The sequence below is a fragment of the Festucalex cinctus genome, chromosome 3 (genome assembly GCF_051991245.1).
Source record: "Festucalex cinctus isolate MCC-2025b chromosome 3, RoL_Fcin_1.0, whole genome shotgun sequence".
Lineage (NCBI taxonomy): Eukaryota > Metazoa > Chordata > Actinopteri > Syngnathiformes > Syngnathidae > Festucalex > Festucalex cinctus.
In genome coordinates, this window is record NC_135413.1 from 14270113 (window position 1) to 14295830 (window position 25718).

Consider the following 25718-nt stretch of genomic DNA (forward strand, 5'->3'; position numbering starts at 1 on the left):
AGTAACAGAGCTCTTAATTTGGTTATATGATGTTGGTTGTCAGCCATTAAAATCCGAATCACACCTTTAATTACAATATGAGATCTGTGATCAGAGACCAGTGTAGCCTTTCATGGCTGCAAATGCATGGTATTGGTCACATACTCACCTTCATAATTACAGCTTTCTTTGAATGCCTAAATGGGGCTGATTCTACAACAGCTAGATTGGAATAATCAACAGACTTTAACATTTTTAATGAACAACTCCATCACCAAGAGTAGAAAAAAAAATAGAATGAGGGAAAAAAAGAGAAAAGAACAATCTCACTCTGTAACATACTCTCATTCCCAGTGGAGGTTCTTTCTTCCCAAAAAAGAAACCAGATCTGTTGAGCCTTTTTACACACAACTTATTTTATTAATTCAATTCTAAAATAATAACAAAAAAAATCTGTCTGATTTATATTCTACGTATTCAAATGCCTCGTTTGTATGACATAAAAAAAAAAAATGAAGACAAGATCAATCATTTCCAAATTTCCACTATTCATGTGACGTATAAGATTACATCTACAACTCAGTTGAAAAAAAGTAATCTTTTCGAGAGGGGGAGTAAAAAAAATGAACAACTGAATTAATGTGGTTGCACAAATGTGCACACGTCTTATAGCTGGGATATGTTATATGAATTAAGTCTTTTTTTTTTTCTTCTTTTTTTTTTTTTTTCTTTAAGAGCTCAGAATTGTTCATTCGGTAGTCTTACCGATTCAACGTCTTGTCATCATTCCTCTTTAAAAAAAAAAAAAAAATATGAATTAAGTCTTATTCAAACTCACATCAATGGGAATCCACCATTTTAAGTGCCTCTGATTAACAGCAAATAAAGGACAATTTTGGGGGCGTGTATTCTAATCGAGTGTTTATTATACTTGACATGCATTTTAAGTGACCCATCTTGAGACAACCCTCTATGCATCCATCCATCCATTTTCTTGACCGCTTATTCCTCACAAGGGTCGCGGGGGCTGCTGGCGCCTATCTCAGCTGGCTCTGGGCAGTAGGCGGGGGACACCCTGGACTGGTTGCCAACCAATCGCAGGACCCTCTATGCACATGCTTAAAATGCAGGTTAACCATTAAACGTGTCAACATCAGACAGGGGCAACACAAATGAAAAACAGTAAACAAATATAACAATATTAAATGTTATATTGTGTGCTGTTCAGTTATTATGGACGGATTTGGCTGACTAAATGCAAGTAACCTCAAGCATTTACTGCACTGTCTACCATTGTTATTCGTTGTCCTTATTTATTATTCTGTTGTCGTGACCCATTTCTGAATTGGGCCACATGGTGCAAAAATAGGAGTTATGTCATTTGAACCACATAATCAGTCAAAGAGGAAAGTTTGTCACGATGTGAATATTTCTACAAAAACCCAAGCAGATAGTTCTGATGATTGAAAAGTTAAGAGATTCATTTTAATAAGTATTGAATTCCCTTGATTTCGGTGTCCTTGCAAGTCATCTGGGAAAGACTCCAGCTTACTTGACCCAGAAAAAATGAACCGATAGAAAATTGTGTTCATTATGCCGATTTGTAATTTATGGACTGTTAGAACACCCTGCAACGTTATTAATGGAATTAACTATACAGATAGGGAATTTCTTTATAACTCTGTTCTCTTTTCCACAACACACATGCACATTACATTGCATTGCATTGGTATAGAATTACAGGTCGGCTCTCAGTTTGTTAAAGATGTGGGAAGATAGTGGCAGACTGAATCAAGGTGCAATGAATCAGTGCCTTATCAAGCCCCTGGCCCTCGGTTGGATATGTCAAGACAGAAATAGCAGGCACACACATGCACACGCACGCACACAGTTGGCAGACATCTTCCTTCCTTGAGCTCTTACATTTGGACACAGCAGCATCACAGCAAATGTTTGTTGACTCAGTGGGATGGGCCATCTCCCTCGCTCAGCCCAGTGTCCCTCTGCTCAGTTGTCATCTAAGTGAGGCGAGGGAAGCGTTTGTGAAGGTTTTCATGTTTAATTCAGCAGGCCTACTACAAGTATAGTATTAGCTGAAGGGAATGTGGAGGTGGTTTGGATTTAATTACCTATGGATTTGAATTTGTAACATTTGTATAGCGTACACTGTCTAAAATCACCTTATTTTGGTCAGTCCCACAACTGGTGCCGCATAAGTTTTGTTGACTGCAACAACTGTTCTACAGGCATGATTTAATAAAGACTAGGTTGTGCAAAAATGGGAACACATTTGATTTAGCAAGAAATAGGTTATGGAAGCTGATCACCTACCTGCAAAAATTGGAATTTTGAAATTAATTTTGAAATTAATTTGGTTCAGTTTCTGACAAAAAAAAAAAAAAAAAAATGGAATAAAAGGTCTTACACTGACATAGCAGTGCCAGCATAGCACAAGCAAAACGAGAGGCGGCCTGGTAACATCTGGATTTTTGGGGGTTAATCAAAGGGCGTTTTAATGATGATTTCTGCTGACTCTCATTTAAAATGAGTTTCAAGTCTTGTCAGGTACCGTTAGTCTTGCAGTATCCAAGAGGGGAAGAAGCAGTGATTTGTAATTTCGTACCAGTCTAATTAAACCCAACATAAAAGTAATTGAACACCTGGTTCTTCAGTTAAAAATAATATATGTCTTTTATAAATGCCAATGGAAACATGCCATTTATTAAATTGAAACTTGGACTTTTGCGGAGCTCAATGTGCAAGTATGCCTTTCATTTCTTGAATTGAAGGTTGTCAATCAAGGGAGGGGACAAATTCAAAACTCGCAAAATTCCATCTGCTTTGTCTAGCTCTCATTCCATACTAGCATATTCTTAGCTACTTAGCTTAACTGGCACATTTTGACATCGATCACGTGGGCCGGTACCAATGGGGTATATGCCACGGAAGAGGCGGGATTTCCATTTGCATATCAGCTTTGATTCCGGTTCACGACGTGTGAGCCACGTTCCAATACTTGTGCTTCCAACTTCGTGCCCCTCGGTTGCGCGTTCCCGTCGACGGGTGCGAGTGTGTAATGTGTCTGTCAGTTGTCCGAAGCACTTCAGAGAGCTAAGACGCCCTGCGCGGTCCCGCCCATCGATGGGAACACGCGGTTGGGGGGCTCACAGGGGTGGGGGATGCGAGTGTTGGAACGCGGCCCACACGTCGCAACCCGGAACCAGAATCAAAGCTGATGTGCAAAACACGGTTGGAAGTCCCGCCTCTAGCATGGCATATACCCATATTGTTGTCAGTAGCAAGTAGGGGTGTGAATTGCCTAGTACCTGACGATTCGATTCGTATCACGATTCACAGGTCACGATTCGATTCGATACCGATTAATCCCGATACGAATTTATAAGTCGATTGTTGCGATTTTTTTCATTCAAATTTAGAAAATACTAATCAGTAAGCTTGTAGAGTGTAAGATTTATATGAAAATGTATTATTTATTTATCTGAAATTTCAGTTTTATAGACGTTGTAATTTGTTTCATGTTTGAACAGCATTAAAATAAAATATTAAGGCTTAATGTTCCGTTCATATAACATTCTTCCATGCTAAAGGTGTGAATCCTAAAAAAAAAATAAAAAAAAAAATAAAATAAAAAAATAAAATAAAAAATAAAAAAAAATCGATTCTGCCGATTATTGAATCGATTCGAGAATCGTGCGATGTAGTATCGCGATATATCGCCGAATCGATTTTTTTTTAACACCCCTAGTAGCAAGGCATTCTCAAAGCAAGATGGCAGGACCTAACCTTGATAGGGGTAGAGCTTTGGGTAATGTTCTGAGGCCCTGTTTACACGTAGTTTTTGCAAACTGGAAATATTTTTTCCTGAATTTTGCCCTGTTATCCACACGTCCCCGGGGATGTTTTTCATTAAAAACAAAGGTTTCCAAAATCTCAGGCCAAAATGGAGATTTGCGGATTTCTCTTGGATCCGCGTTTTGCGAGTTTTACATCATCACTCTACACATGTCACTCATACGTACCTCAAGTTGTTTAAAAAAAAAAAAAAAAGACAAGTGAAGCATCTTTTAATTTTGTATTTGTCCTCTTTGTTGTCCTCTATGCTCCGTTAATGATGTACTTACTCTGATTGACTGTTTACATGTATTTATGTATTTATTTTTTATAAAAAAAAAAAAAAAAAAAAAAAAAGTCTTGTGTGCGCTGACAGTCCGTGCTTGTGTGATGTATGGTGGAAGTGACGTCAAGAGTTGAGCAGTATGCCGCCTATCGTATTATCCACAACTATTTGTTATCGCTTTCATTTGGTTGTAATTAGAAAAAAATCATGCATAGCAACTAACAAGTAATTTATTCTGCAGTGTTTTTAACACTGGCACATAAGAGGAATGTGTTTGCTTGTAATTCAGTTATCAATAAGTTTTAAGTAGTTAAAATCTGGAGCCTGTGTGTTGTTTATCTTGTCTCTCTTGAGTGTCCTTCTCACTGATGACTTGGATGACAGGGTTTGGACCAAGGCTATTTTTTTTCCGTTTAACAGAAGGCTTTGGCTAATAGGCAATCTGTTGAGCTCTGTTTCATGGCATTGTTTCTTCTTTTTTGTCCTCTTTGCCATATCCGTCTCTGATGTCCCTCCACGACTGAGAAGGTTCAGAAAGACGACGAGTCGGTATCATTTCTCAACAGGGTGTAAACAGTATTTTAATTTCAAAGTCTCTCCGGTGCAGTGCGGTTTCTGTGGTTACATGTCGGGGAACCTGGTCAGTTTGCTGATGAAGATGGTGCCGGCGGTTTACTGTTTGAGAAGGGGCTGTGAGAAAGAGGCAACAGGGGGCAGGGCTGCCAGCCTGCCAAGTGTGTAGACACTGCTGTGACCAGTCAGCCCTCATAATGGTTGTTTGGCCCTGTGACAAAGGCAGTTCTGTAGTCACGTCAGCCTAAAAAGGTCTCCCAAAGTAACCCTGAAAAGATGGTGCCCTGTGGTGGGATAATAAAAAGGTTGAGAGGAAAGTTGAGGTGAATATTGGAAGAGTCACAGGTGATTGGAAAATGACCACATGCATAAGATTCAATCTGTCTAGGTGATATCACACAATGAGAAGTGGCAGATTCTGACTATAAGAAGTTAAAAGTAAAAATGAAGAGTGTGGAGACCATGTGCTTTTGGTGCTCACTATTTATTACTTCTAAGCTGAAGCTGTGCACGAGGAAGAACAGATAAAGCTTTATCTCCCCAATGTATTTTCTCTGACTTCTCTCTCATTTGGGCATAAAATTCAAACTTCAAGGAGTGCTAGATTATAGAGACTGTACTATAGAATTTTCAATTTCACTCCCATTCCTTGCTTCTGATACATAACATATTGGAAAGACAGATTTTGCTCTTCTTGCAAAAAAACATTGATTACCTGACCAGGGAGTTGTATAATGAAGTACAATAAATGCAACTTGTGCCTCAGGGTTCTGCGAGGAGTAGCTGCTCGGGGCTTGGCAACAATCTTGCTTACCCCTCTGGGCAGTAATTTCAGGCTAACAAGAACAGACTCCTATTAAAATTAATTTGGTGAGAACCATAACTGTACTCTTAATGTTCTTCGCCACATAAAGTGTTACACTAGAAAACTTAAATTATATAACTGCCAGTCACTGTTAATGATTGTATAAGTGGAATTTTTTTTTAGAACGTTATACCTTGTTTACAGTCTTTAAAACTAAACTGAAATTTTGGGTTACAAATGTAATTTATCCTGTGACTGTGTTTGCAACCCGCAATATTCGCAAATTGACGTAATGTTTCTCATTGAAATGAAGACAAATGCAATTAATCTGTTGCAAGTTATGTTTATGTTATTGTTATGTGTTTAGTTAAAATGAAAATTGTGGGATGGGCAACTTGAATGATTGAGGTAGACCTCAATTTTTCATCAGTGATACTTCACATATTGGACCACACAACACGTGCCGGTCCCCAAATTCTTGTAAACCCTCAAAATTTGTTGATAAACGCTGATAAACCTCCAATATATATATTTCCACGAAGAAGGGTTTGCAAAGAAAACAAGAAGAAGAAAAAAAACGTGAATAAAAAGTGAAAAAGTGAGTTATCAGATGCCAAGCCGCGTGTATGCGGGCTTCATTGTAGTAGAGGAAGCATGTTTACAATGCTCAACCCCATTTTTTTTTTTTTAAGGGTGTATTCAGTCCAGAAAAGTCCTTTAGTCCGCTTGTTTGGTCCTGACCAAAAGCTGACTTTTATTTTTTTTTCTTTTGGTGCGGGTCATATTCACACTGTGCTTTTTGCAAGTGGACTATATTGCGCAATCACGTCGACCCACGTGACGATCTGTGCTCCCATTGGACAAAAATGACGACGGCTGAACGCATTACGAAACCAGGAAATAGAGGACAATATGAAATTCCAACGTGCTGCGTTACTGCTCTGTATATTTGTGGCGTTATTAGAAGCAAGATATTTGCGAGCATCAATGGAAGCTTATTCAAAAGAGTTTCCGCGACGCTGTTTCTAATTTTGGAACGGCGTCGTCGATTGCGTGCAATAACCGGAGGAGACGTTGCGCTTTGCGTGCCCCGCCCCCACCACAACACGACGACAGCAGCGTGAGAAGACGCATGATTATGAATTAATTTAGCTCAATAATCATTGTCGGGCAATATTTCCCCCCGCGATGCTTGGCTACGGTGGCTTGTTAAGCCCCAAAAGGCACATATGTCCTGCACTTGGAGTGGATCAGCCGTGGTTTGTATTCAGACTGCGAAGTGAACCGCACCAAGTGCGTTTGGGCGACCTGAGACTGCCTCAAAAGTGGGTCTCGGTCCGCACCAGGATTCGTTTGTGTGTATTCAGACCTGCACAAAAGGTCCGAGTCAGCATGGGAAACGAACTCTAGTCCGTTTAAAGCAGACCAAACAGTGCAGGTCTGAATACACCCTTAATTATTATTATTAATCTAGGTGCCACTCAGAGATTGGTCAGGCCGCCAGTTGCCTATCCCTGTTGTAGAATACAAGAAATTATGAAAACCCACTTTTCATTGAAGACATACAACTGTGCGAGTGTGCGATACGTAGCAAATCACTGTGCAATGTCTTGGAGTTTTTACATTCACCATGGTTGGAGCTTGCCCATAAACATAGCTGGAATATGTTTCAATTTAAAGTTTGAGGTTTAGTTTAGGAAAAAGTACGTTTCCAATTAAATAAAATATAGCATGCCTTGGCACGCCACGCAACTCCTGTTGATAGTTGACGGATAAATAAAACACTTGACATTCTTTCAACTCGGATGATGACAGCTAAAGGAATGAATAAGTAAAACACAGCACATCAATGCAACATAGAAGCATAAAAACAAACATACATCGTGCATAAATACAGTCCATACCAAGTTGAAGTGTTAGGGCTGTATTTAAAATCCTAACTGCCTGGAGATAGAAACTATGCCTGAGGCGAGAGGTCTGAGCCGAGCCCTATTGCTTTGCAGCCGCCTTCCTGATACGAAGTACCTAAAAAGATTGTTTACTGGATGGCTAATATCCGCGAAAGATATTGAGAGCTTTCCTCCTGCAGCGGGTGAAGTATTGTGGATTTTCACACTTTAATGAGTCAGTGCTTATTTGACAACTACACAATATTATATGGCTCAATAATTTTATAGCTGACCATAAGCACATTTCGACAGTTATTTGGCTAAAATGCAAATGTCAGATGGGTTAATGGTGATTATGAAATGTCTAACTCAGGCTACCACTTAAGCGTGTACATTATAATGACATTTTAAAAGTACTTAACTTAAAAGTTGTGTGTCCATGAAAGGAAGCCTACCAATTTAATCTGGTATCTCCGAAAAAAAATTAAAATGTGCAGCTTCAATTATGTAAGAAGCATCTGTTCAGTGTGAAATTTGCTGAGGTTACTTAGCAAAAAATATCAAGTGTTCAATATGTATATTATGACCGAGATTGGTTTGAGAGTACTGTGAAGTTCTTGGATAATCTCTCTACACTATTGTGCCCTGTGGACGCACAAATTGTTGAAGCACCAAATGAGCCAATGTAAGATTGAGGTCAAATAGCCTTCTCATAATGTCTGCATTAATTCGTCTCAATGATTAACAGTAGACATTCGTGTTTAAAAGGATTGGGAATTCATTCATTTTGCGCTAACATAATTATCCGACCCCTCACACCTGCTGGAACACAGAAACCTGTGTGATCCCTGATCATCAGCTCAGTCTTTAATTGCGCATCGCTGACCTTTCTGCCCAGCTGCTCAGTCCGCATGCAGGTATCCTCAGGATAATACAAGTGTCACGAACAGGGATGGCTGCACACGATCCTTTGAAGGAATCATTTGTGTTGCCTTTCCTCACCGCGCAATGCCTTATATGAGCATTTGGTGGATGATGAGATTTATTTATTCTCAGTCGTTGCACTGAGTAAGCTTCAGAACACACAAAGGGTTATATTAAACAGCCGCTAGTGCTTTGTCCCTGCCATGATGCATTGCCTTTTTGTTTTGCCCTGTCTCTTCACTTCCGCCATGAGCTGATTAAGTCTCTATAACAGCCTGGAAACACCACAGGGTGTTGCATTGTTTTTCAGGGAAGAATGTCCCAGTGAGTAGAGCAGTGAGTCTGAAAGCAGCAGACTGTCATTGTTTATTACTCAGCCAGCTAAAAATATAGAGCATGTGAATGTAGACTCACATTTTGGCTGACACATTTTTTTTTTCTTTTTGTAATTTGCATGTATTAAAAAAAATATGTGTTTATTTGAATGATATCCGTGTTGTATCCACAAATTAATGTAACTTTAAGAAAATAGGTCTTGTGTTTGCACTTCTTCTTACAATTATGTTACTAATTCTGTGCCAGGACATTATCCGGACTTTCTTTCCGGTTCAGTAAAAAATAATTTTCAGCTTAGTTTTTTTGTTAAAGTGAACTGAATTATTGATTCTCAGAATCCTCACCACAGTATACAATTGTATACTATACCCTGCAGTTTATCCTAGAAAAGACATTTTTTGCCAGTGTAGTGTAGTTTTAACTGGCATTAAAGGATATTCCACTTCTTTTAAAAGAATTTTCAAATTAATCCTAAACCCATGTGGTTGTATCAGCTGTAAAGGGATGTTGGGATCTGGGGGGGATTAATAAAAGAAATAGTGGAGGATTTATGTTCAAATCAAAGTATTTCAATGGAATTAATACCTAAGATGGCCATTTGTTATCGCTAAACAATCTAAACATTTCTTGATGCCGTTTTTATAGAGATCAATAACCATTTGCGTCAACATGTATTAGTCAAGAACAGAATTAGTTGAATAAAAGAGCAAAAATTGTGTATTAAAAGGACGTACAGTATCTGAGTACAGCAATGATGATGTAATGCTCTATTGGGATAGAAATATGAATGTATCAAGAGCAATCCTCTGTGGTGCAACTCAATTAATGTTTATCGTCATTTCAACTGGTTAGGAAACCAAGAGTTCATCTGAAGTACAGAATCTACTCAATAAGTGTTCTTAAAATGACATACAGTACTATCACTATTTCGGTATTTAAAATATTTTCTTGTTCCTCTGAGTTTGAGGGGGCCTAACAAAAAAATAATAATAATAATTGAGAAGCACTGCAAATGTAAAGGGATTCAGTTTATACCGTGATATGCATTTTAGGCAATATTGTCCTCCGTATCGCCTATCATAAATATATTTTTTTGTTTTAATAATCTTACACAAATAAGCAGTGATGCATCTATTTCAGGTGCCACCTATTTCCGCCCCCAGTGGATGACAGTGATTAAAAGAGGAGAGTTGGGGCCACCATTTTAGGAAATTACTAAGGATTGTTCCTTTGTGTCAGACTACAATGTGATTGATGTTGCTGCAGAAACCTTGTGCTATTTCTAGCGCTGCTATTCTGTAATCTTTAATGATTATGGCATAAACTTTGGAGGGAAACAGTGATGGACTTTCCTCATAAGCTCCACACAGTTATTTCCTAACAGTACAAGAGCTGCTACTATTCTTTTTCTTGCAGAATCCCTCTCTGATCAATTATGTTTTCAAACTTTAAATCTCCCTTCACTTCTGTGTAACAGTTCTTTTGCTCTGGTATTTCCTTCACTCACATTTCTTGTCATTAAGATACATACAATGTATAGCACACATTCCGGTGAGGTGTTGGAAAGATCAGAGGCGTACTCGAACAAAAAGTGTGTCTGAGTCCTGTCTTGAAAAACTCCTCAATCAGGCTTGTCAGATGAAAGAAAAGACGATAAATCCATGAAGATGAGAAGGAAGTTGGCCAACAAGTCATAAGGGCAAAACAGAACAAAATAGACCTTTACATTATTCTCATTATAGTCTACTGTGTATTTGGTCTATTTTTCCCTTTGTGGTAGTTTATATATTTTTTTAATATTCCCCCCTACAATTTATGGTTCATTTTCTGTTGCGTCTTTCATTTGATTACATTCTCTATGGTTGCTGCAAAGCTATTATGTTGAATCACCTATGAGAAGTGATGGGTTTTACTTCATTACATTGTGCAAGTGTGTGCCGCTTCGCTCAAGAAAAATGGCATGACTCGTCCTCGTGGGCTCTGTCAATAACCATTAAGGATCTTCTCTCATTAGACCAAACCTCATAGCCCCTGGGGCCTGGGAATAGCCCTGCCGCCGCATATGATTGAATACACATAGATGGAATCCCAACTGTTTGAAAATGCAAATTGAAGCCTGCATTTTTCCTTGTGGGTGATTGCCACTAGTGCTGTATTATGCACAACCTTGTTATCATTCAACCTATATTAGCTTAATCAACCTCAAATAACCTCCCCGGTCTACAGTGGATATAGTATACAGTAAAAAAGTCTACATAGCCCTTTTCATGATAGGTTTTGTGATTAAAAAAAAAAAGAAGAAGAAAAAGCATTTTGTAACATTTTCCACCATTAAATGGTGGTTATAACTTTTGTTAGTCATTTAAAAAATATATATATATTTCATATATTTTTGTGCAACTTATTTTGAACTGTTCATATTCTGTCCATTTTGTCAAAGGCTCCATTTCTAGCTAAAGAAAAACAGCCCCAAAGCATGATGCTGCCAGCATCATGTTTTCACTATTGGTACTCTTTAACTTGTGATGAGCTGTTTTGTTTTTGCGCCGAAAAAACCTTTTGGAATTACAACCAAAATGATCAGCTTTGATTTCATCAGACCCGAATAGAATCTCCCAAACATGTGTGAAAATGTGTTACGGTCCAATGAAACCGAGGTTGAAGGTTTTTGGCCAAGATAACAAAACTTTAGTCTTCTGCTAGACAAAACAAACAAAATAATTGCAGGGTGAGTTGAACTTTATTTGGAGTTAATCAAAGCATATGTGTGCTGACCCCATTTAACAAGAGTTTGGATAGCCACATCCTTGCTCTAGCAGAATGTGCAGACTTAGGTAACAACATTATTTCATTTTTTTTTAATACAATTGAATTGTACAGTGTATGGGTCACATCGTGGAAAACATCCTGAAAAGATTGATCTTTGACAGTGGATGTACTTATGCTGTCTCATGGCCAGTGTGTCAGATCTCCTTACCTAATCTCACCCCATCCTCAGGCCACGGTCACACCAAGGGGAAGAGGCAATGATCGGTCCTGATCAATAATACATTGACTGCATTAATGCTTATGAATAAGTCATGGAATCTGAGAACCCAGGTGACAGGAATGACACACCCATTTGCACGGACAGCCAAATGAGCTTTTATTGTCGGGCTTGGAAGATAAATGAACGTGAAGAAAATGAGAGAAAAGCAAAGGCTTTGACTTTGCACTCCAATGTATCAAGCGTTGGCTGACATTTTGTTGCATGTCAAGGCTTCTCTCTGTTCTTTTTCTGTCACCCACCCTGTTTCTCTCAAGGCCCCTTTTCCCTGTGGGTGCAATGAATAAGTTATTAGTTACATCTGTGACCTCACTCTTACTAAAGACTGGCTTTATATAACAACTCAATTTGGTAGAGCCCCTGCTTTTATACTATCATATATGTAGTTGTCAGATGTGGGTATTCTGTAAATATTTACAGAAGGTTTGTCATTTGTCAATGATGGATGCCCATTTTGTTCATGATTAACGGTTGATGGGGAAACTTTGAAAAATTGACAAACTTTCACTTCTTTGTTTGCGGGCGCGACACTCTTTTTCTCCTTCAGTAAACAAGTAAATACACTTACCAGGTATGCTAACTTCCTCACACATCATTATACAAGCCTTCTCTCTTATTGCTCTGTCCCAATACTGATAGCTGGCCGTGTTGTCGAGCTCAGATGATGATAAGAATGTTTTCTTCCTGTTTTAGATTTGTCGTAACTACTACTACTTTATGCGAGCATTAGTTTCGTGCTCATTATAGTTTATTTAACATGAGGCAAGTTGTTGCACAGCTAAGGGTCCTTCGTGCACCATGTAAAGTCAGGCAGGTTATTAAACAGCTAAGGGTGCTATAAAGGGGAATTATTGAGCGGAGGTATTCGCGGCAGCTATGGCCATTTACACATACTACCGGTGTATGTGGTGACATTAGTGAGGAAGAGAACAGTAACAACAATGTAAAGCGGACTGAATGAGTGTTGAAGCTTTGTAAACTGAAGTTGAGCTATCATTAAAGCTGCATTCTTCCTTCTACTGTGTTCAGTCGTAGTTTTTGACTTGAGTGCTCATGTGGATGAGATGCTCCAGCGAAGCACCCCGTTGATGGACTGTGCCTATGAAATGTACTGTCCTAAAATAGCAGCTGTAATTTAGCGACGACGGAAGCCAGGTTAAAAATAGTTTTTGACGGATTGATGTATTGACGATTACAGATTGATTCGGTTTGAAATAACTGACGATGACGGATAGGCTGATAGAGTTCGTCTTGAAATAATTAACGATTTATGAATGACGGACACTCAAAACTAAGTGATATGCCACCGCCCACCTCTGGTACTTGTGTGTAAACATATAAAATATGTGCCAACATTTTACCCCTGAATGCCATCTCAGATAGGACAAGACTCCACTGAACATTTTTTTCGTGCGTGTGTGTGCTGCCATCAACAAAGACTGAGCCTGTGTGATGTAGAGCCAATTTGAATCCTCAGTAACATTAGTGTGGTCGATGAAAGGTACACATGGTACTGTTGCCAAGAATTTTGAATGGGACCAGCACTATTGAATAATTAATCCACTGAATATACACTGAAGTGAGATGGGAGAAACTACAGCAACTGCTGTATGTGGGTGTATTCACGATGTCATCAGTTCTCTTGGCTGCCTTGCTTGTAGCATTGCCAAGATATGTTTGTGTGCTTGCGGCATACTGCATTGTTTTTAAAATACAAGAGTATTACAAAAGCATTTTGGAGAAATATAGTTAGTTCTGGCTGATGAGATACCCTGTGGTGAGTTTTGAGTGCTATCTCCCCAGGAAGTGCAGGAGGGGAGAGAAATCAGCTCTTGGTTTCGACGAACACGAATATCCAGGGAGCAGAGCTCAAAATGATCATTGGCTTCTATCAGAGATGTTTCTTTTCCCTTCCCCTCAAAGCTCCCGCTGCTCCCTGCATGGGTTTTCAAAAAAAAAAGAAAAGAAAGTGGTGCGGTGGAGGTATAACAGTGTTGAGCTGCTTCATGAAGACAGCGGCTGTGAATGATGGAAATGTGTCCTTGGTGGAGAGATGGGAGGTGAGGTCAGATAACACAATCATGTGGGCCACGCAACACAAAAGAAGCAGGTTTCTGTGGACTCCATCAATTTGTTGCTTGAAAGGAAACCATTCCTCAAACGCGTATTAATTTCTCGCACAATGGCTTACAAAATTAAAGATGTGCTCATGAACGGATTTTTGGCAATCGTAGCATTAATCTCTGCCAGTTCTGCTAGTCATAAACGTTTGCATCTGCACGCTTTCAGTTAACAACATTAAAGGCTGGGCAATAAAAAAAATAAAAAAAAATCGCAAGAGCTGTGTCTCATCTTAAGTGCATCCAATTATCAAGTATGAGACATTTCACAGTTTATAGTCTGGAGACTCAACATATCAAAGAGTCAGTACAGAAATTCCAGCAGTCGTCAGCCAAATTATGTATTACAAGGTCACATATTATACTGAGACAACATACTTATAAAGTCTTGGGTTTGCACAACTCGAGTAAAGTGGCCCTATTTCACTCCACACCTCCTCTGCACACACAGAAACCTTAAACATGATGAGGAGCTCCTAATGGCTCCTGATGAGCCTCCTCTGTCATCACTGGTCTTTCTCTGGATGTGTGTGCGTGCGTGTGAACGGGTCTATGATGTAACTGTGGGCACAGTAAAGGAGGAGAAGCGCTTGTCGTCACATTTACCATTTGATCATCACGTTCATACATTTTTCATCAGGCCAGAAATGACTATGTTAGCACGCTAGAGGGAATAATAATTTAGCCCAAAGCAAGGATGTGGGCGTAAGTTAGTCAAATGTGCTGATGATGCCTTTGCTTTAATCAAATATTAAACTCACTTTGCATTGGTGTGTTGTTAATGCTTAGTGGCCGTGCACAAATCAGCGTGTATATCTGCAGGTAATCATTTAAGTGTGAAGCTTGTTAAACAATGTATTTCAAAACTCAGTTTTCAGCCACACTATACCCATAATCATTATGTTTTTCTTCCACCATGCGATTGTCATGTTTGTCACATAATGATGCAAATATTCAAATTGCTTTTGAGTGAAACACTTTCATTGATTTTATCGACTGCTGTGTATGTGTCATGGCTGTCGTCAGGCAGGGTCCTCACATTGCCAAAGTCATCACTTTTCTGGAAACCAAAAACAAATCATCACGTCATCAAAGCCTTGCATTTTCAAAACTTCAGATTGGTCAATTTGTAAAATGAACAGGCCCTGTTGGAACTGACCAATAAAATCTATCTAAAAATTGGGAAACTGACCAAATTAAAACACTCCACAGAGACTCGCATGCTTCAACAAGGATTCAGTAATGTGCAATTAGAGCACTTTATGATGTGTGGACTGTCTCCAGTGAAATTGAATCTATCAACCAGCCCTGATTGCTACAGGTCCAAGCAATTTAGCTTTCGCTTTGTCTCCATCACCGCAAAGCTGCTGATAGAAAACCGGCCCAGTGGATGATTTTCTGCTTGAAGTGTTGATTGATTGAAGCTGATTACATCTCACAAAGGTTTATTATTTTTCATAATGTGTGTGCGATAGAGGATATGTGTTGTATAAAAAAAAATGTATGTGTTGTGATTTATTGTTTTTGTGCTGCTTTCAGGCTACCAGTGCCAAGGGCAGACCCGGTGGACCCACAGGACTTTGAAGAGAGTAATTCCAGACCTTCCATGGACCACGCCCCATGAAAGTAGCCTTACTGTTGATTAACTTGGGCTTCAACACATTTTTAGCCTCGTTGTTCTCCTCAAATGGCAGTGAAGTGACCTTGAAGTCACTGGTAACCGCTCAAGGGGGTTGTATCATCATTTCCCCTCTCAAAAATTAGAATTTTTCTCAACCATTAACTTGGCTTAATGGAAACACTGCAGCTCTCTGTAATCGATTACAATCTGGCCCAATTTCCACTGCCAGTTGGATGCAGGACTCGCTAGTGTGCCTGCGGACTCAGAGAGGGAGATTGGGTATGTTAAGCTCAGAAAATGTCAGAATTTTCCATTTAGTATTTCTTCTTCTTCTTCAAACAACGCGTTACATTCCTTTCCTCCGTGACCGGGCGGGTGTCACATGACTACTAATGCTCAAAAAGTGTTTCCATTACACTTTTGCGAAATACTTCTTTTTCGATACGTCTCATAAATCACCTCATGAGGGCGCAAAAACTTTTTTGCGATATTTGAGTTTTTTCTCAAATCCAGTGTTTCCATTACCAGCTTACTTTTGCAAAACATGACTTTTGCGCAAAACTGAGGGTAATGGAAACGCACCAAGAGACTGCAAGCTGTCATAAAAGCCAGAGGTGGTGCAACTAAATATTAGTGATGTGTTTTGATTGTTTTTTCTTTGTCTGTTCTTCATGATTTCATTTTTTTTTCCTTCAAATTGGAGTGATTCCACATTTATTTCTCTGCACTTGCATTCCCTGCATTTACTGACCAGCACAATGTTTTTTCTTCATTTCTTTTAGTGTTTCTGAAAGCCAAGATGTTGCACTTTGGAATGACCTTACGACTGTTTCATGCTTTTTATCTGAGTTTGATCTACAGAATAAAACGTCTGAGTGAACGCTCGTCCAAGACTGGTGATTCCAAACTTTTTGCTAGGGGTTGTAATGAAACATACACAGCCTGTGACAAATTGCCATCATGGTAAATTTATATATTTCCACCTTGACCCATTCAAGCACGGCTGTCATTCACGATGCACCACAGCAGATTTTTAATGTGATAATTTTTTATGTCATAAATTCTATGTGTGGATCATACGTGACAACATGAGAACACTCCCGGAGCGCTGTACTCAAGATGCTGCAACATTATTAAATAAATTAATAAATAAATAAATGATAGGGTCTTAATTCTTGATCACATCCTGTTGTTTATATTTGTCTAATTTAGTATTGAAACTATAAATAAACACATTTAGATATGAAGGATGACATCTGTATTTTCTTTTTACAAAGTCATTTGTTACTGGAAAAGGCGAACAAGACTATAATATATGAAAAGTGTGCAAGCGGATGTGGTGCTGCATCTACAGTGTAGTTCTAGTTTGACATTATCAAAATTCAAAGCAGCAAAGTCTCCAAATAGGAGTGGGAATAGGATGTACTGGAACAAAGGGTGGTGGTGGTGATGGAGTCTGAAAGCTCTCTAGATTATCTGCCTCACTACAGATGCATTGAAATGCTGACGCCTTATGTCTACCAACGCAAACGAACCGCAACCTAGGAGTTCTGTCTCGTTTCATCGACTCTGATTCACAATCGTACCTCCTCTTCACCTGAAATGGTTCACCGGCACAAGAATGCGTACTCGGCATTCATGTCACCATCACTCACGTCACAATCCATGTCAGTTTGGATTGAGGTACAAAAATGAGGAAAAGTGTTTAAAATATTATTAGCTTCCTTTACACAAGTAACATGATTTCATCAACTATCGTGTGAGTAATCAATTCTTAGTACGAATGGTTGTTGCAACCGTTTATTTGATTCAATGATTGATGGGAGTTCTGGCAATTGTGTTGAAGTGATTGTTGATTTATCGTGCTGAATTGAAAAATGCACAGCATAACTGCAGTCAGCTTTTCATTCAGCCTTAAATAAGTTTATCGCCTAAACAAGTACAATAGGATGTTAATTAGGGATAGGTACCCACCTCTGGCTACGCAGGCTGCTAGCCTGTTAGCAACTTTTCATTGAAAACTAATGGGGGAAGCTCCGATTTGGACCATTTCAACCATTTGGAAAGTTCATGTTTTTTATTTAATATATTTTAAACGTACATATCGTGTCGTTACTGACTGCCCCCTCTGCCAGGACACTACAGTTAAGCTTATTTACGTGCTTAATAGTTGACTGAATGTGTGCACGTTACCGGGAGTCGAACTGAGGAGGGACACCGGGATGCGAAGGAAGAGACTGGTAGGATCTTTCTTCACTGAGGGGGTCAATTGGGGCTAGAAGCATGTTCTTAAATGACCGTCACTCCATTATGGTTGCACGTACGTCCGTGTGTTAAAAGAAATGTTCAATTTTAGTCTTCTTTTTTTTTTTTCTGTTTGGAAATTGGGAAGAGTGAATGGAGGTTTCCAAGCGGACACTTCCGTCTTCTCAAGCTTTGCAATAGTGTGTTTTTTGTTTTGTTTTGTTTTTTGCCTATAAACTCCATTAGGACTGTTAAAAATTACACAGATGCAATATGCAGAAGGTTTAGATCAACAGTCATTGGAGTGATACACGTTGAAACTTTGTTTTATTAATGGAATCGATTGGATTACAAACATGTTCGATGGTGTCTGGACTCCAGACGGCACTCACACATCCTCTGAGGTAGGACTGCTCAGCCCAAAACACAAATATTATTGCGTCTTCTGCTCGACTATGTGCTCTTGTAGGGTCAAATTATGGTGTACAGTTGTACCTCCCTACTTCGCGGTGCACTTATTGCGGATCCACTCTATCGCGTATTATTATCCTCCCATTTTCAATAGTGAGTACCCTGGAAATTCTTTATTTATGCTATTTTTGTCCTTTGTAATATTTGCGTAAACATCTCTTTCATTCAACACAATCCATTACACTTTTAATCAAAGTATACAATCCATCCATCCATCCATCTGCTACCACTTATCCGGATGGGGTCGCGGGGGCAGCAGTATTTGGTAAATTAAGAAACGTGTATCATGATAAGTTTAAAAAAATAAAAATAAAATCTTGACATTTTACTTCTTTTTTTTTTTTTTTTTTAATTCTTCTTAGCAAGTCAGTGTCCCATCAGTGGTGAGCTATTTTTAGAACAGATTCCAGTTAACTCGTACACAATGCATGTCTTTCAATCGTCCCAATTGAAGAGAAGCAGTGAAGCAAGGCAAGTGTGCACTCAAAAACAATTTAATTTCACACACATAACATGAAGAAAAAAAAGGCCCCAAGTCAAAGTAGCAAACACTAAATTCACAGGGACACGGCAACAGGAAGTACAAGCAGAAGCAATGATTCGACAATGCCGTGCGGGGCTGAGTAGAACAGCTGGCCAAAAAAAATTGAATGAGACAGACATGAAACAAAACACAAACAAACATGACATAAGATGAAACACAAGTAAATATGGTCTAGACCAAATCACAAATGACAGTATTGTTAAAATAAAATCCAAACAAAAGCCATCCCTAATGTTAATGTGTGAAATTTGCTGGCTGACTTCCATGTTATTTTAGTATGAATATATTGCAACTAAGCACTCTCCACGCATTTTTGTACTTAACAGTGAAACATTTGTTATGCACCTGTAAAGAGACATTTACTAAACATGTGAGGGCAGGAAAGTGTCATAGTTATTGCTAAGTAGTGCATGTGTCTTAGTGAGTTGACGTCTTGTGTGCTCTCGACTCATACAATGCAAGATGATTGATTGAACTCCTACTTTTGTTTGACGTGTGGCTGCGATTTTTGCTGTCTTCCAAAGGGACATTCAACTTTGAAGTGCACTGTTCCAGTGTTCCTTTTCTAGACCAACTCACATTAAACCCTGAAAGAAGACCCGCAGGTTCTGTTCTTATGGCTGTTACATAACTCAAATTTGTATGCAAGTAAACCTCCTGTGTAGTTATCACTTATAATAATGCAGTAGTGAAGTCGCTATTTGTGTGAAAAACACTTTTAGGCCATAAAAACTAAACACAGTAAGAAACTGAGCATGCCTTATTGCGTTGTGTGGTGACATTCCTCCACCGTCCGTTTTAGTATGAGCGCTTTTTTTTTTTTTTTTTTTTTACAATATTGTGACCTTTTTTTGTAACGCCAATGTCCCCCACAATATTGTGATAATTATCGTATCGTGACCTTCACATCGTTATAATATCATCGCGATGTTTGGATATTGTTACATCAGTCATAACAAACCTGTCATTAAGGGAGAACCCCCTTAACTCATTCACTGTCAGACATTTTAGAAAATTTCAAAATTTTCAATAGCCACGCGATAATACGTTCAATAATTATATACAAGCCGAATCTACCAAATGACAGAATAGAATAGAATATTTTTTGCCTCGTCCCTTTCTTTTATAATTGACAGTAGAAAAATGTAGGTTTGCCAAAATACAGCATTACTCCCAACTGTGTTTAATTTGTATAAAATGGGGCAATGATGTCATCTACCGGTGGTTGGGCATCAGTAAAATTGTTTCCAAGTTTGACACTTACAGTGGAGCAAAATTAGATTCTCCCCCATTATCCCCACTCTAAAAAATATATAATTGACAAGTATACTTGTCAAATGCAGTGAATTTAACTTGATTAAGTCAGTGTTGATATTCCCCATAATTGTCAGCACGGCTGTGGATGAAATGATTTGGTTCATGTGAGAAAAGAGCAACATCAAGTGACTCATCCTTTTGCTTATGTCGCCGAGTCCACCGCCATCAAAGAAACAATGACAAACCTGAGGAGGGGAGACAACAATCTGCCTCTTGTCTAGGGAGGAAATGGAGAGGAGAAGATGTCTGATCTCGTTTAACCTGGGAGACCACAGGGTTTCCTTTTTTCCCACACCCAATTACATCAGCTCTTCCAGGTTCAATTCACAATAGGGATGGACGCACACACAAATAAAAACAACCCCAGGACTTCTGCATCCCGCTGGGGTGGGGGTTGTATTGACACAAATTAATTGGTTCATGGATTGTGGGATTCAATTAGCTACGTGACAGGCTTACTAGTAATGGTGTCGCTTTGATTGTTCTGTTTAAAAATACATTTGAACACGACGCATTTGCATTGATGGAAAGCCCCCCGCCAGACCACTGTGATATGCAGTAATGATGCGGTTCATTACTAGCATGTAGAAACTGGCAGAAATTGGAGATTTTTCTCAACTAACACATTACCCAAGGATTCACATGTGCGTTGCATATGTGTCTGTGTGTGTGTGCTTCTTAGGTATTTGTGTAGCTGTGCATAAGCCTGTGAAAAATGACAGACCCACACCTCCGCCCATGCTCAGATTGCATGTTCTTGTTTCATTCAAGAGATTAGTTACTTTAAATTTAACCACAGACTGGAACCAAACATTGTATTTACACTACTCAATAGTTGACTCTTAAGAATGGTGAGCTGACCTCCGATCAAAAGTGAAATATCCAGTTTTCTGAACAACATGAATGTCATTCTTTTCAAATGTAATCTAGGTCACGTTGGTGTATTTTCCTTGATATGAGACATATATATATATATATATATATATATATATATATATATTGTTTTGTAAAGCAAATCTGCAGTTTAAACAATTATGTCACTATTAATTTTATTTCTACCAGTGTGACATTTGTCAAAATTGTCTATGGGGTATATGCCACAGACTTCCGACACATCTACGCTGATTCCGGTTACTGTTTGCGTCATATAGGCCGTGACAAGGTGACAAACTACAGTGACGTGTAAATCACATGTCACTTTCGCCAGAAGTGCGTCGGATTTAGCCTGAGGGGCACAAGGGTGGAAGTGCAAGTATTGGGACAAGGCCTATATGACCCAAACAGTAACCGGAAACAGCACAGGTGTGTGACTTATGGAAGACTCGCTTGAGTCTTTAGAAAAGACGATTTGACATTCTGAAATTTTGCATGAAATCTGTGACTGTGAGATCGCACACTTTCTTCTTATCCTTTTTCATGCTCTCATTTGCTCATAATAGTTTTACAAATCTAAGTTTGGCGGCTTGTTCTGACGAAAAATAAACAAAACGGGACACCCTCAGTAACAGCCAGTGAAGACAAACATCTAAAATAATGGTACTGTATAAATGATGGAGCATTTTATCGTACAGTAGTACGATGACAGCACTATGACATATACTGTTATAGCGCACATCTTATTTTTAAGTTTTTGTTTTATGATTCAAATATATAAAAGTCATTGCTTTATTTTAAGTCCTCACTATAGCTCTGTCAATGTGTTGAAATGGAATGTTAAAGGTGCTATAATTATAGCATGTAAAGGGCATCGGGGTTATTTGCTAAATTTCTGTCAATGTTGGAACTCTTATTTTCCAACTTCCTCTTTGGGCGGAAGTTTATTTTTGAAGTCATGCGGAAAGGGATAATGACAAATCCAACTTACGATACTTAGCCCGGTTGAAAGTGGCAACAAGGTAAAGAATTGATCACTAAATAGATTGTTTGTGTTTACCTTTTGAGTTTAATTAGCCTGACATTATCTGTCTAGAGGAAATGTGACCATGTCTGATTGACGGCGTCTGGCGTCATGTTTGTTTTATTTTCTGGCTCTTAAAATGTAAGCGGTTTGTGTATGAGACAAAGGAAAGGAGAATTAAAAAGAAACTTTAGACTACCAGTAAAGTTTCATTATTTCAACTGACGCTACATAGCAAATAGATTTTTATTTCTTGTACTGAAATAGTTGCTCTCTGGAGGAAAGCCCATCCGTGTGAAATTTAGCAACAATAGTAAAACTGCCTGTTTCTGAGTCTCTGAGTGAGTGAGCTATTCTGCATTGCTTTCCTACTGTTAAGTAACATTGAACATTGAGTTTACCTGCCCATGACTTGGTAATGGGGTAAAGAGGATGCAGGACTTCCGACTTCTGGGTTTCACACATCAGCTTTGTTTCCAATTCCGGTTTGCAACGTGTGAGCCGTGTCCCAGTACTTGTGCTTCCGCCTTTGTGCCACTTGGTTGCGCGTTCCCGGTGACGGGTGCAAGTGTGTCTGTCTCATTCCAGAGAGCTGAGACGCCCTGGGCAGGAGCCGCGGTTGGGGGACGCAGGGGTAGGGGTGCGAGTGTTGGAACGCAGCCAGCAGTGGTCGGAAACAGCGCTGATGTGTGAAACCTGGAAGTCGGAACTACGTGGCATCTACCATGCCAAAGGTTGGCTGAAGCTACAAAGCCACTTTAAAGCAATGGCCAGACTTCAAAGCCCAAAAGCCAAAAGGTGAGCAGAGCTGTACTGTTTTGTTGCATGTATTTGCTTAAATAATTTGTTTCTGATAAGCGGCCTACACAGTACTTGAAAAAGGCGTCAGGGTTTTCAGTTTGAAAAGGCATGACACGGTGTTTTTCAGTCAATGTTACGCTTTTTTACACCATAGTCAGAGGTAACAGTCCTCTATGGGAGCCTCATTGGCCGCAACAGGATGGGGGATGAAGTCCATAGTCCTCGAGACGATGAGATGTCTGATAGCCGAACTCGAAGAGCCACACTGATGTTAAAGGCACCACCTCAATGGAATCCGGAAAAAAATGTCATTGCCGTGGACTAAGGCATCACCCTTGGGCCTAGTACACAACCACCAATTATTTCCAACATTGTTTCAAACCCACTATGACAAGGGTGTAAAACAGTTCAAGAATGTATGTGTACAATGCACAATGACGCGATGCGTCGAAAAAAAAATACACAGGCTGGACACCGACTGAAGCAGGTTTACGTCCGTCGATCGGGGTGGTAAACAGACGGCCCTTCTCATTCCGTGTATCTTTGTGAGGCTTCGTGTCATAAAGCATTTGTCAAAAATGTGGAAGCACTCGGCAAAAGTTGGGCATCGTCGCAGACTGGAATCGATGATTGATGGAAGGGCCCACCCCTCAATGTCTTTTTCTATGACCTACCACCGACTCATTTGGTTCTTTATTTTTGAGGTTGATGATTTATTTTTTTTTCTCTAAAAATTGTCCTGATTTCCATTCTTTACCTCCAGAGTAGACCTGGGAAGTGTTGCTCATTCGTAATCCCCAGAAAAGGGGAACAATCTCTAGCAAAGGGGTGCCTAAATCCGGTCCTCGAGAGCACCTTTCCTTTCCATGTTTCTCTCCACCAACACATCTGATTCATGATCAAGATTGTTATCAGGCTTTCTGCAAGGCTTGCCGATTAGCTGATCATTGATTCAGCTGCATTGAAGGATGGAAAACAGGCTGGATAGGGTCTCTCGAGGACCGGACTTGGGCACCTCTGCTCTAACATTTATGACTTCATTTTAGCCTTAGGCAACTGATTGGCTACTAAGTCGAAGAATACATGGGAAAATAATTCGGGATGCAAACAGGGCCGGATTTAGACAGCCCCACAAGGGGGTGTATGCACAATATTAGGAGGGCAAACAGAAACGTTTGAGGTGTAAAATCCGCTCAAACCCCTTAAATGCATAGAAGACCATACTAATTATGCTGTCATCGTATCATCCATAAGATATATCTATCCTCTCGTTTGATCCATTTGATTTGTCTTGTTGTAGGCTATTGACATTTCCGAATGACATAAATGGTGGTCTTATGCTGTGTTTGAAGTCCGATTTATCCCAATCGGAGGGTCCCAGTTCCGTGATTGTTTTTCTGGTCAATGCAGTCATTCCAAATCACGCTGTGTTACGTGAACATACAGTATGTATTGTATTTACATTTGCCTCTAACGCTTTGAGGGCAGAATTGACACAATCCAATACACACAATCCAAATCTGTGCATAGTCTACTCGTTACTCGGTTCAAAGTAAGAGTGAGACAGAAAACAGAAACAAACAGGTTGACAGAAAAAGACTGAGTACCTAAATATTTTAGGTGACAGGTGGCGGAAGATAATCAAAAATAGTTTCTGAGCTCTGTTGACTGCAGTCAGGGGCAGATATAAGAAATTTGGGGCCCAAGTCAAAGGTAGGCATGGTGGGGCCCTTTGAAATGAGAAAACATATTAGGTTCGGCAAGACACATACGATACAAGAAACATTTTGCTGGCATTTTAGCAAAATAATTTTAACATCATTGATGTGTGTAAATAAGTAAAAACTGTATTAGCTATTAGTGTAGGTGGAAATTTATGGGGCCCCCTAGAAACTTGAGGCCCTCGGGAGCTGCTTAGTTTTGCCTAATGGTAAGTCTGCAGTATGTCTGTGCGTTCTGCTCTGCTTTGAGTGAGTGTCTATGCAAGCAAGTGAAGCGACTGGCTGGCAACGCCCTCCCGATGCATCAGTAGCTACTTAGAAGGAGGGACAAGAGCATCGCACAGAGAGGTTTCCAATGGAGCGCTCTGACAGGTTTACTTGGGATATATATTTTTTTAATTACCATTATGTTTGGAGGTGCAATTATGGCAGTTGTGGGGTTAGGAGGGGAATTGCACCTTTGCCTAATGCCTATATCTGGGCCCTGATGCAAATAAGTGATCTCTTCTGGGAGTGTGCTATGCACAGGATATGATCTATAACCACCTCCTGTGCTCGTTTGGAACTTACCCAGTCTAAAGTTCTGCATAGCGTCTTTTTTTTTTTTTTTTTTTTTTTTTTTTTTTTTTTTTTTAATTCCAGACTTTCACAAATATATCTGGAGGTTTTAAATAAATGTGACAAATGTCATGGCTGTCCCTGTAACCTTAATCAAATTGGTTACAATCTAGTTGATTTCTGGACCAGTTATTTTGGGACTGTACCCTGGGCAAATCTGCAGCCTTCCCCGTTGGTTGCTATATTTGGTATTCCAGACACCTCCCCTTGCATTAAATTCTACTCAAAAGGACATTATAGCCTTCACATCTTTGCTGGCAAGACATTGTTTACTATTAGAGTGGAAGTCTCCAAAGTATCTTACCATCTCTCTGTGGCTTAAGGACACCGTGTTCTCTTTGAAATTTAAGAAGACGCTTTCAGAGTTTCCACTGCTGGACTTTTTTTCACAAATTCTTTCTTTTCGGAACAGTGTTTCAGAAATAGGCTACTCTTTTTCCATATATACTCTGTTTTATATACAATATGTTATCAAGTAGGTGTATTGCTTTTTTTTTTGCTTTTTTTTTTTTTTTGCTTTTTTTAAGTCTTATTTAGTTGTATCTTAAGAGTGGTTCATGTGTTACAGTTCCAACTGTTAACATGTGACTTTAAAGCATTGCCTGTACAATTAATAGTTGCGTAATTATGACGGGTCTCAATTTAGAATTGATTGAAAACCAACCAAAGCATCC

General features: G+C 39.3%; 1 protein-coding gene across 3 annotated transcripts in view; it reads left to right on the forward strand.

Moving 5' to 3' along the window:
* The window catches only part of trim44 (tripartite motif containing 44), a 49884-nt gene extending 33568 nt beyond the window's left edge, over nucleotides 1–16316 (forward strand). For all 3 annotated transcript variants that reach the window (XM_077515964.1, XM_077515966.1, XM_077515963.1), the window contains one exon: nucleotides 15350–16316. In XM_077515964.1, the coding sequence (XP_077372090.1) occupies nucleotides 15350–15434 (85 nt within the window). In that variant the 3' untranslated portion in view covers nucleotides 15435–16316. The remainder of the gene's footprint in view (nucleotides 1–15349) is intronic.
* The last annotated feature ends 9402 nt before the right edge of the window (nucleotides 16317–25718 follow it).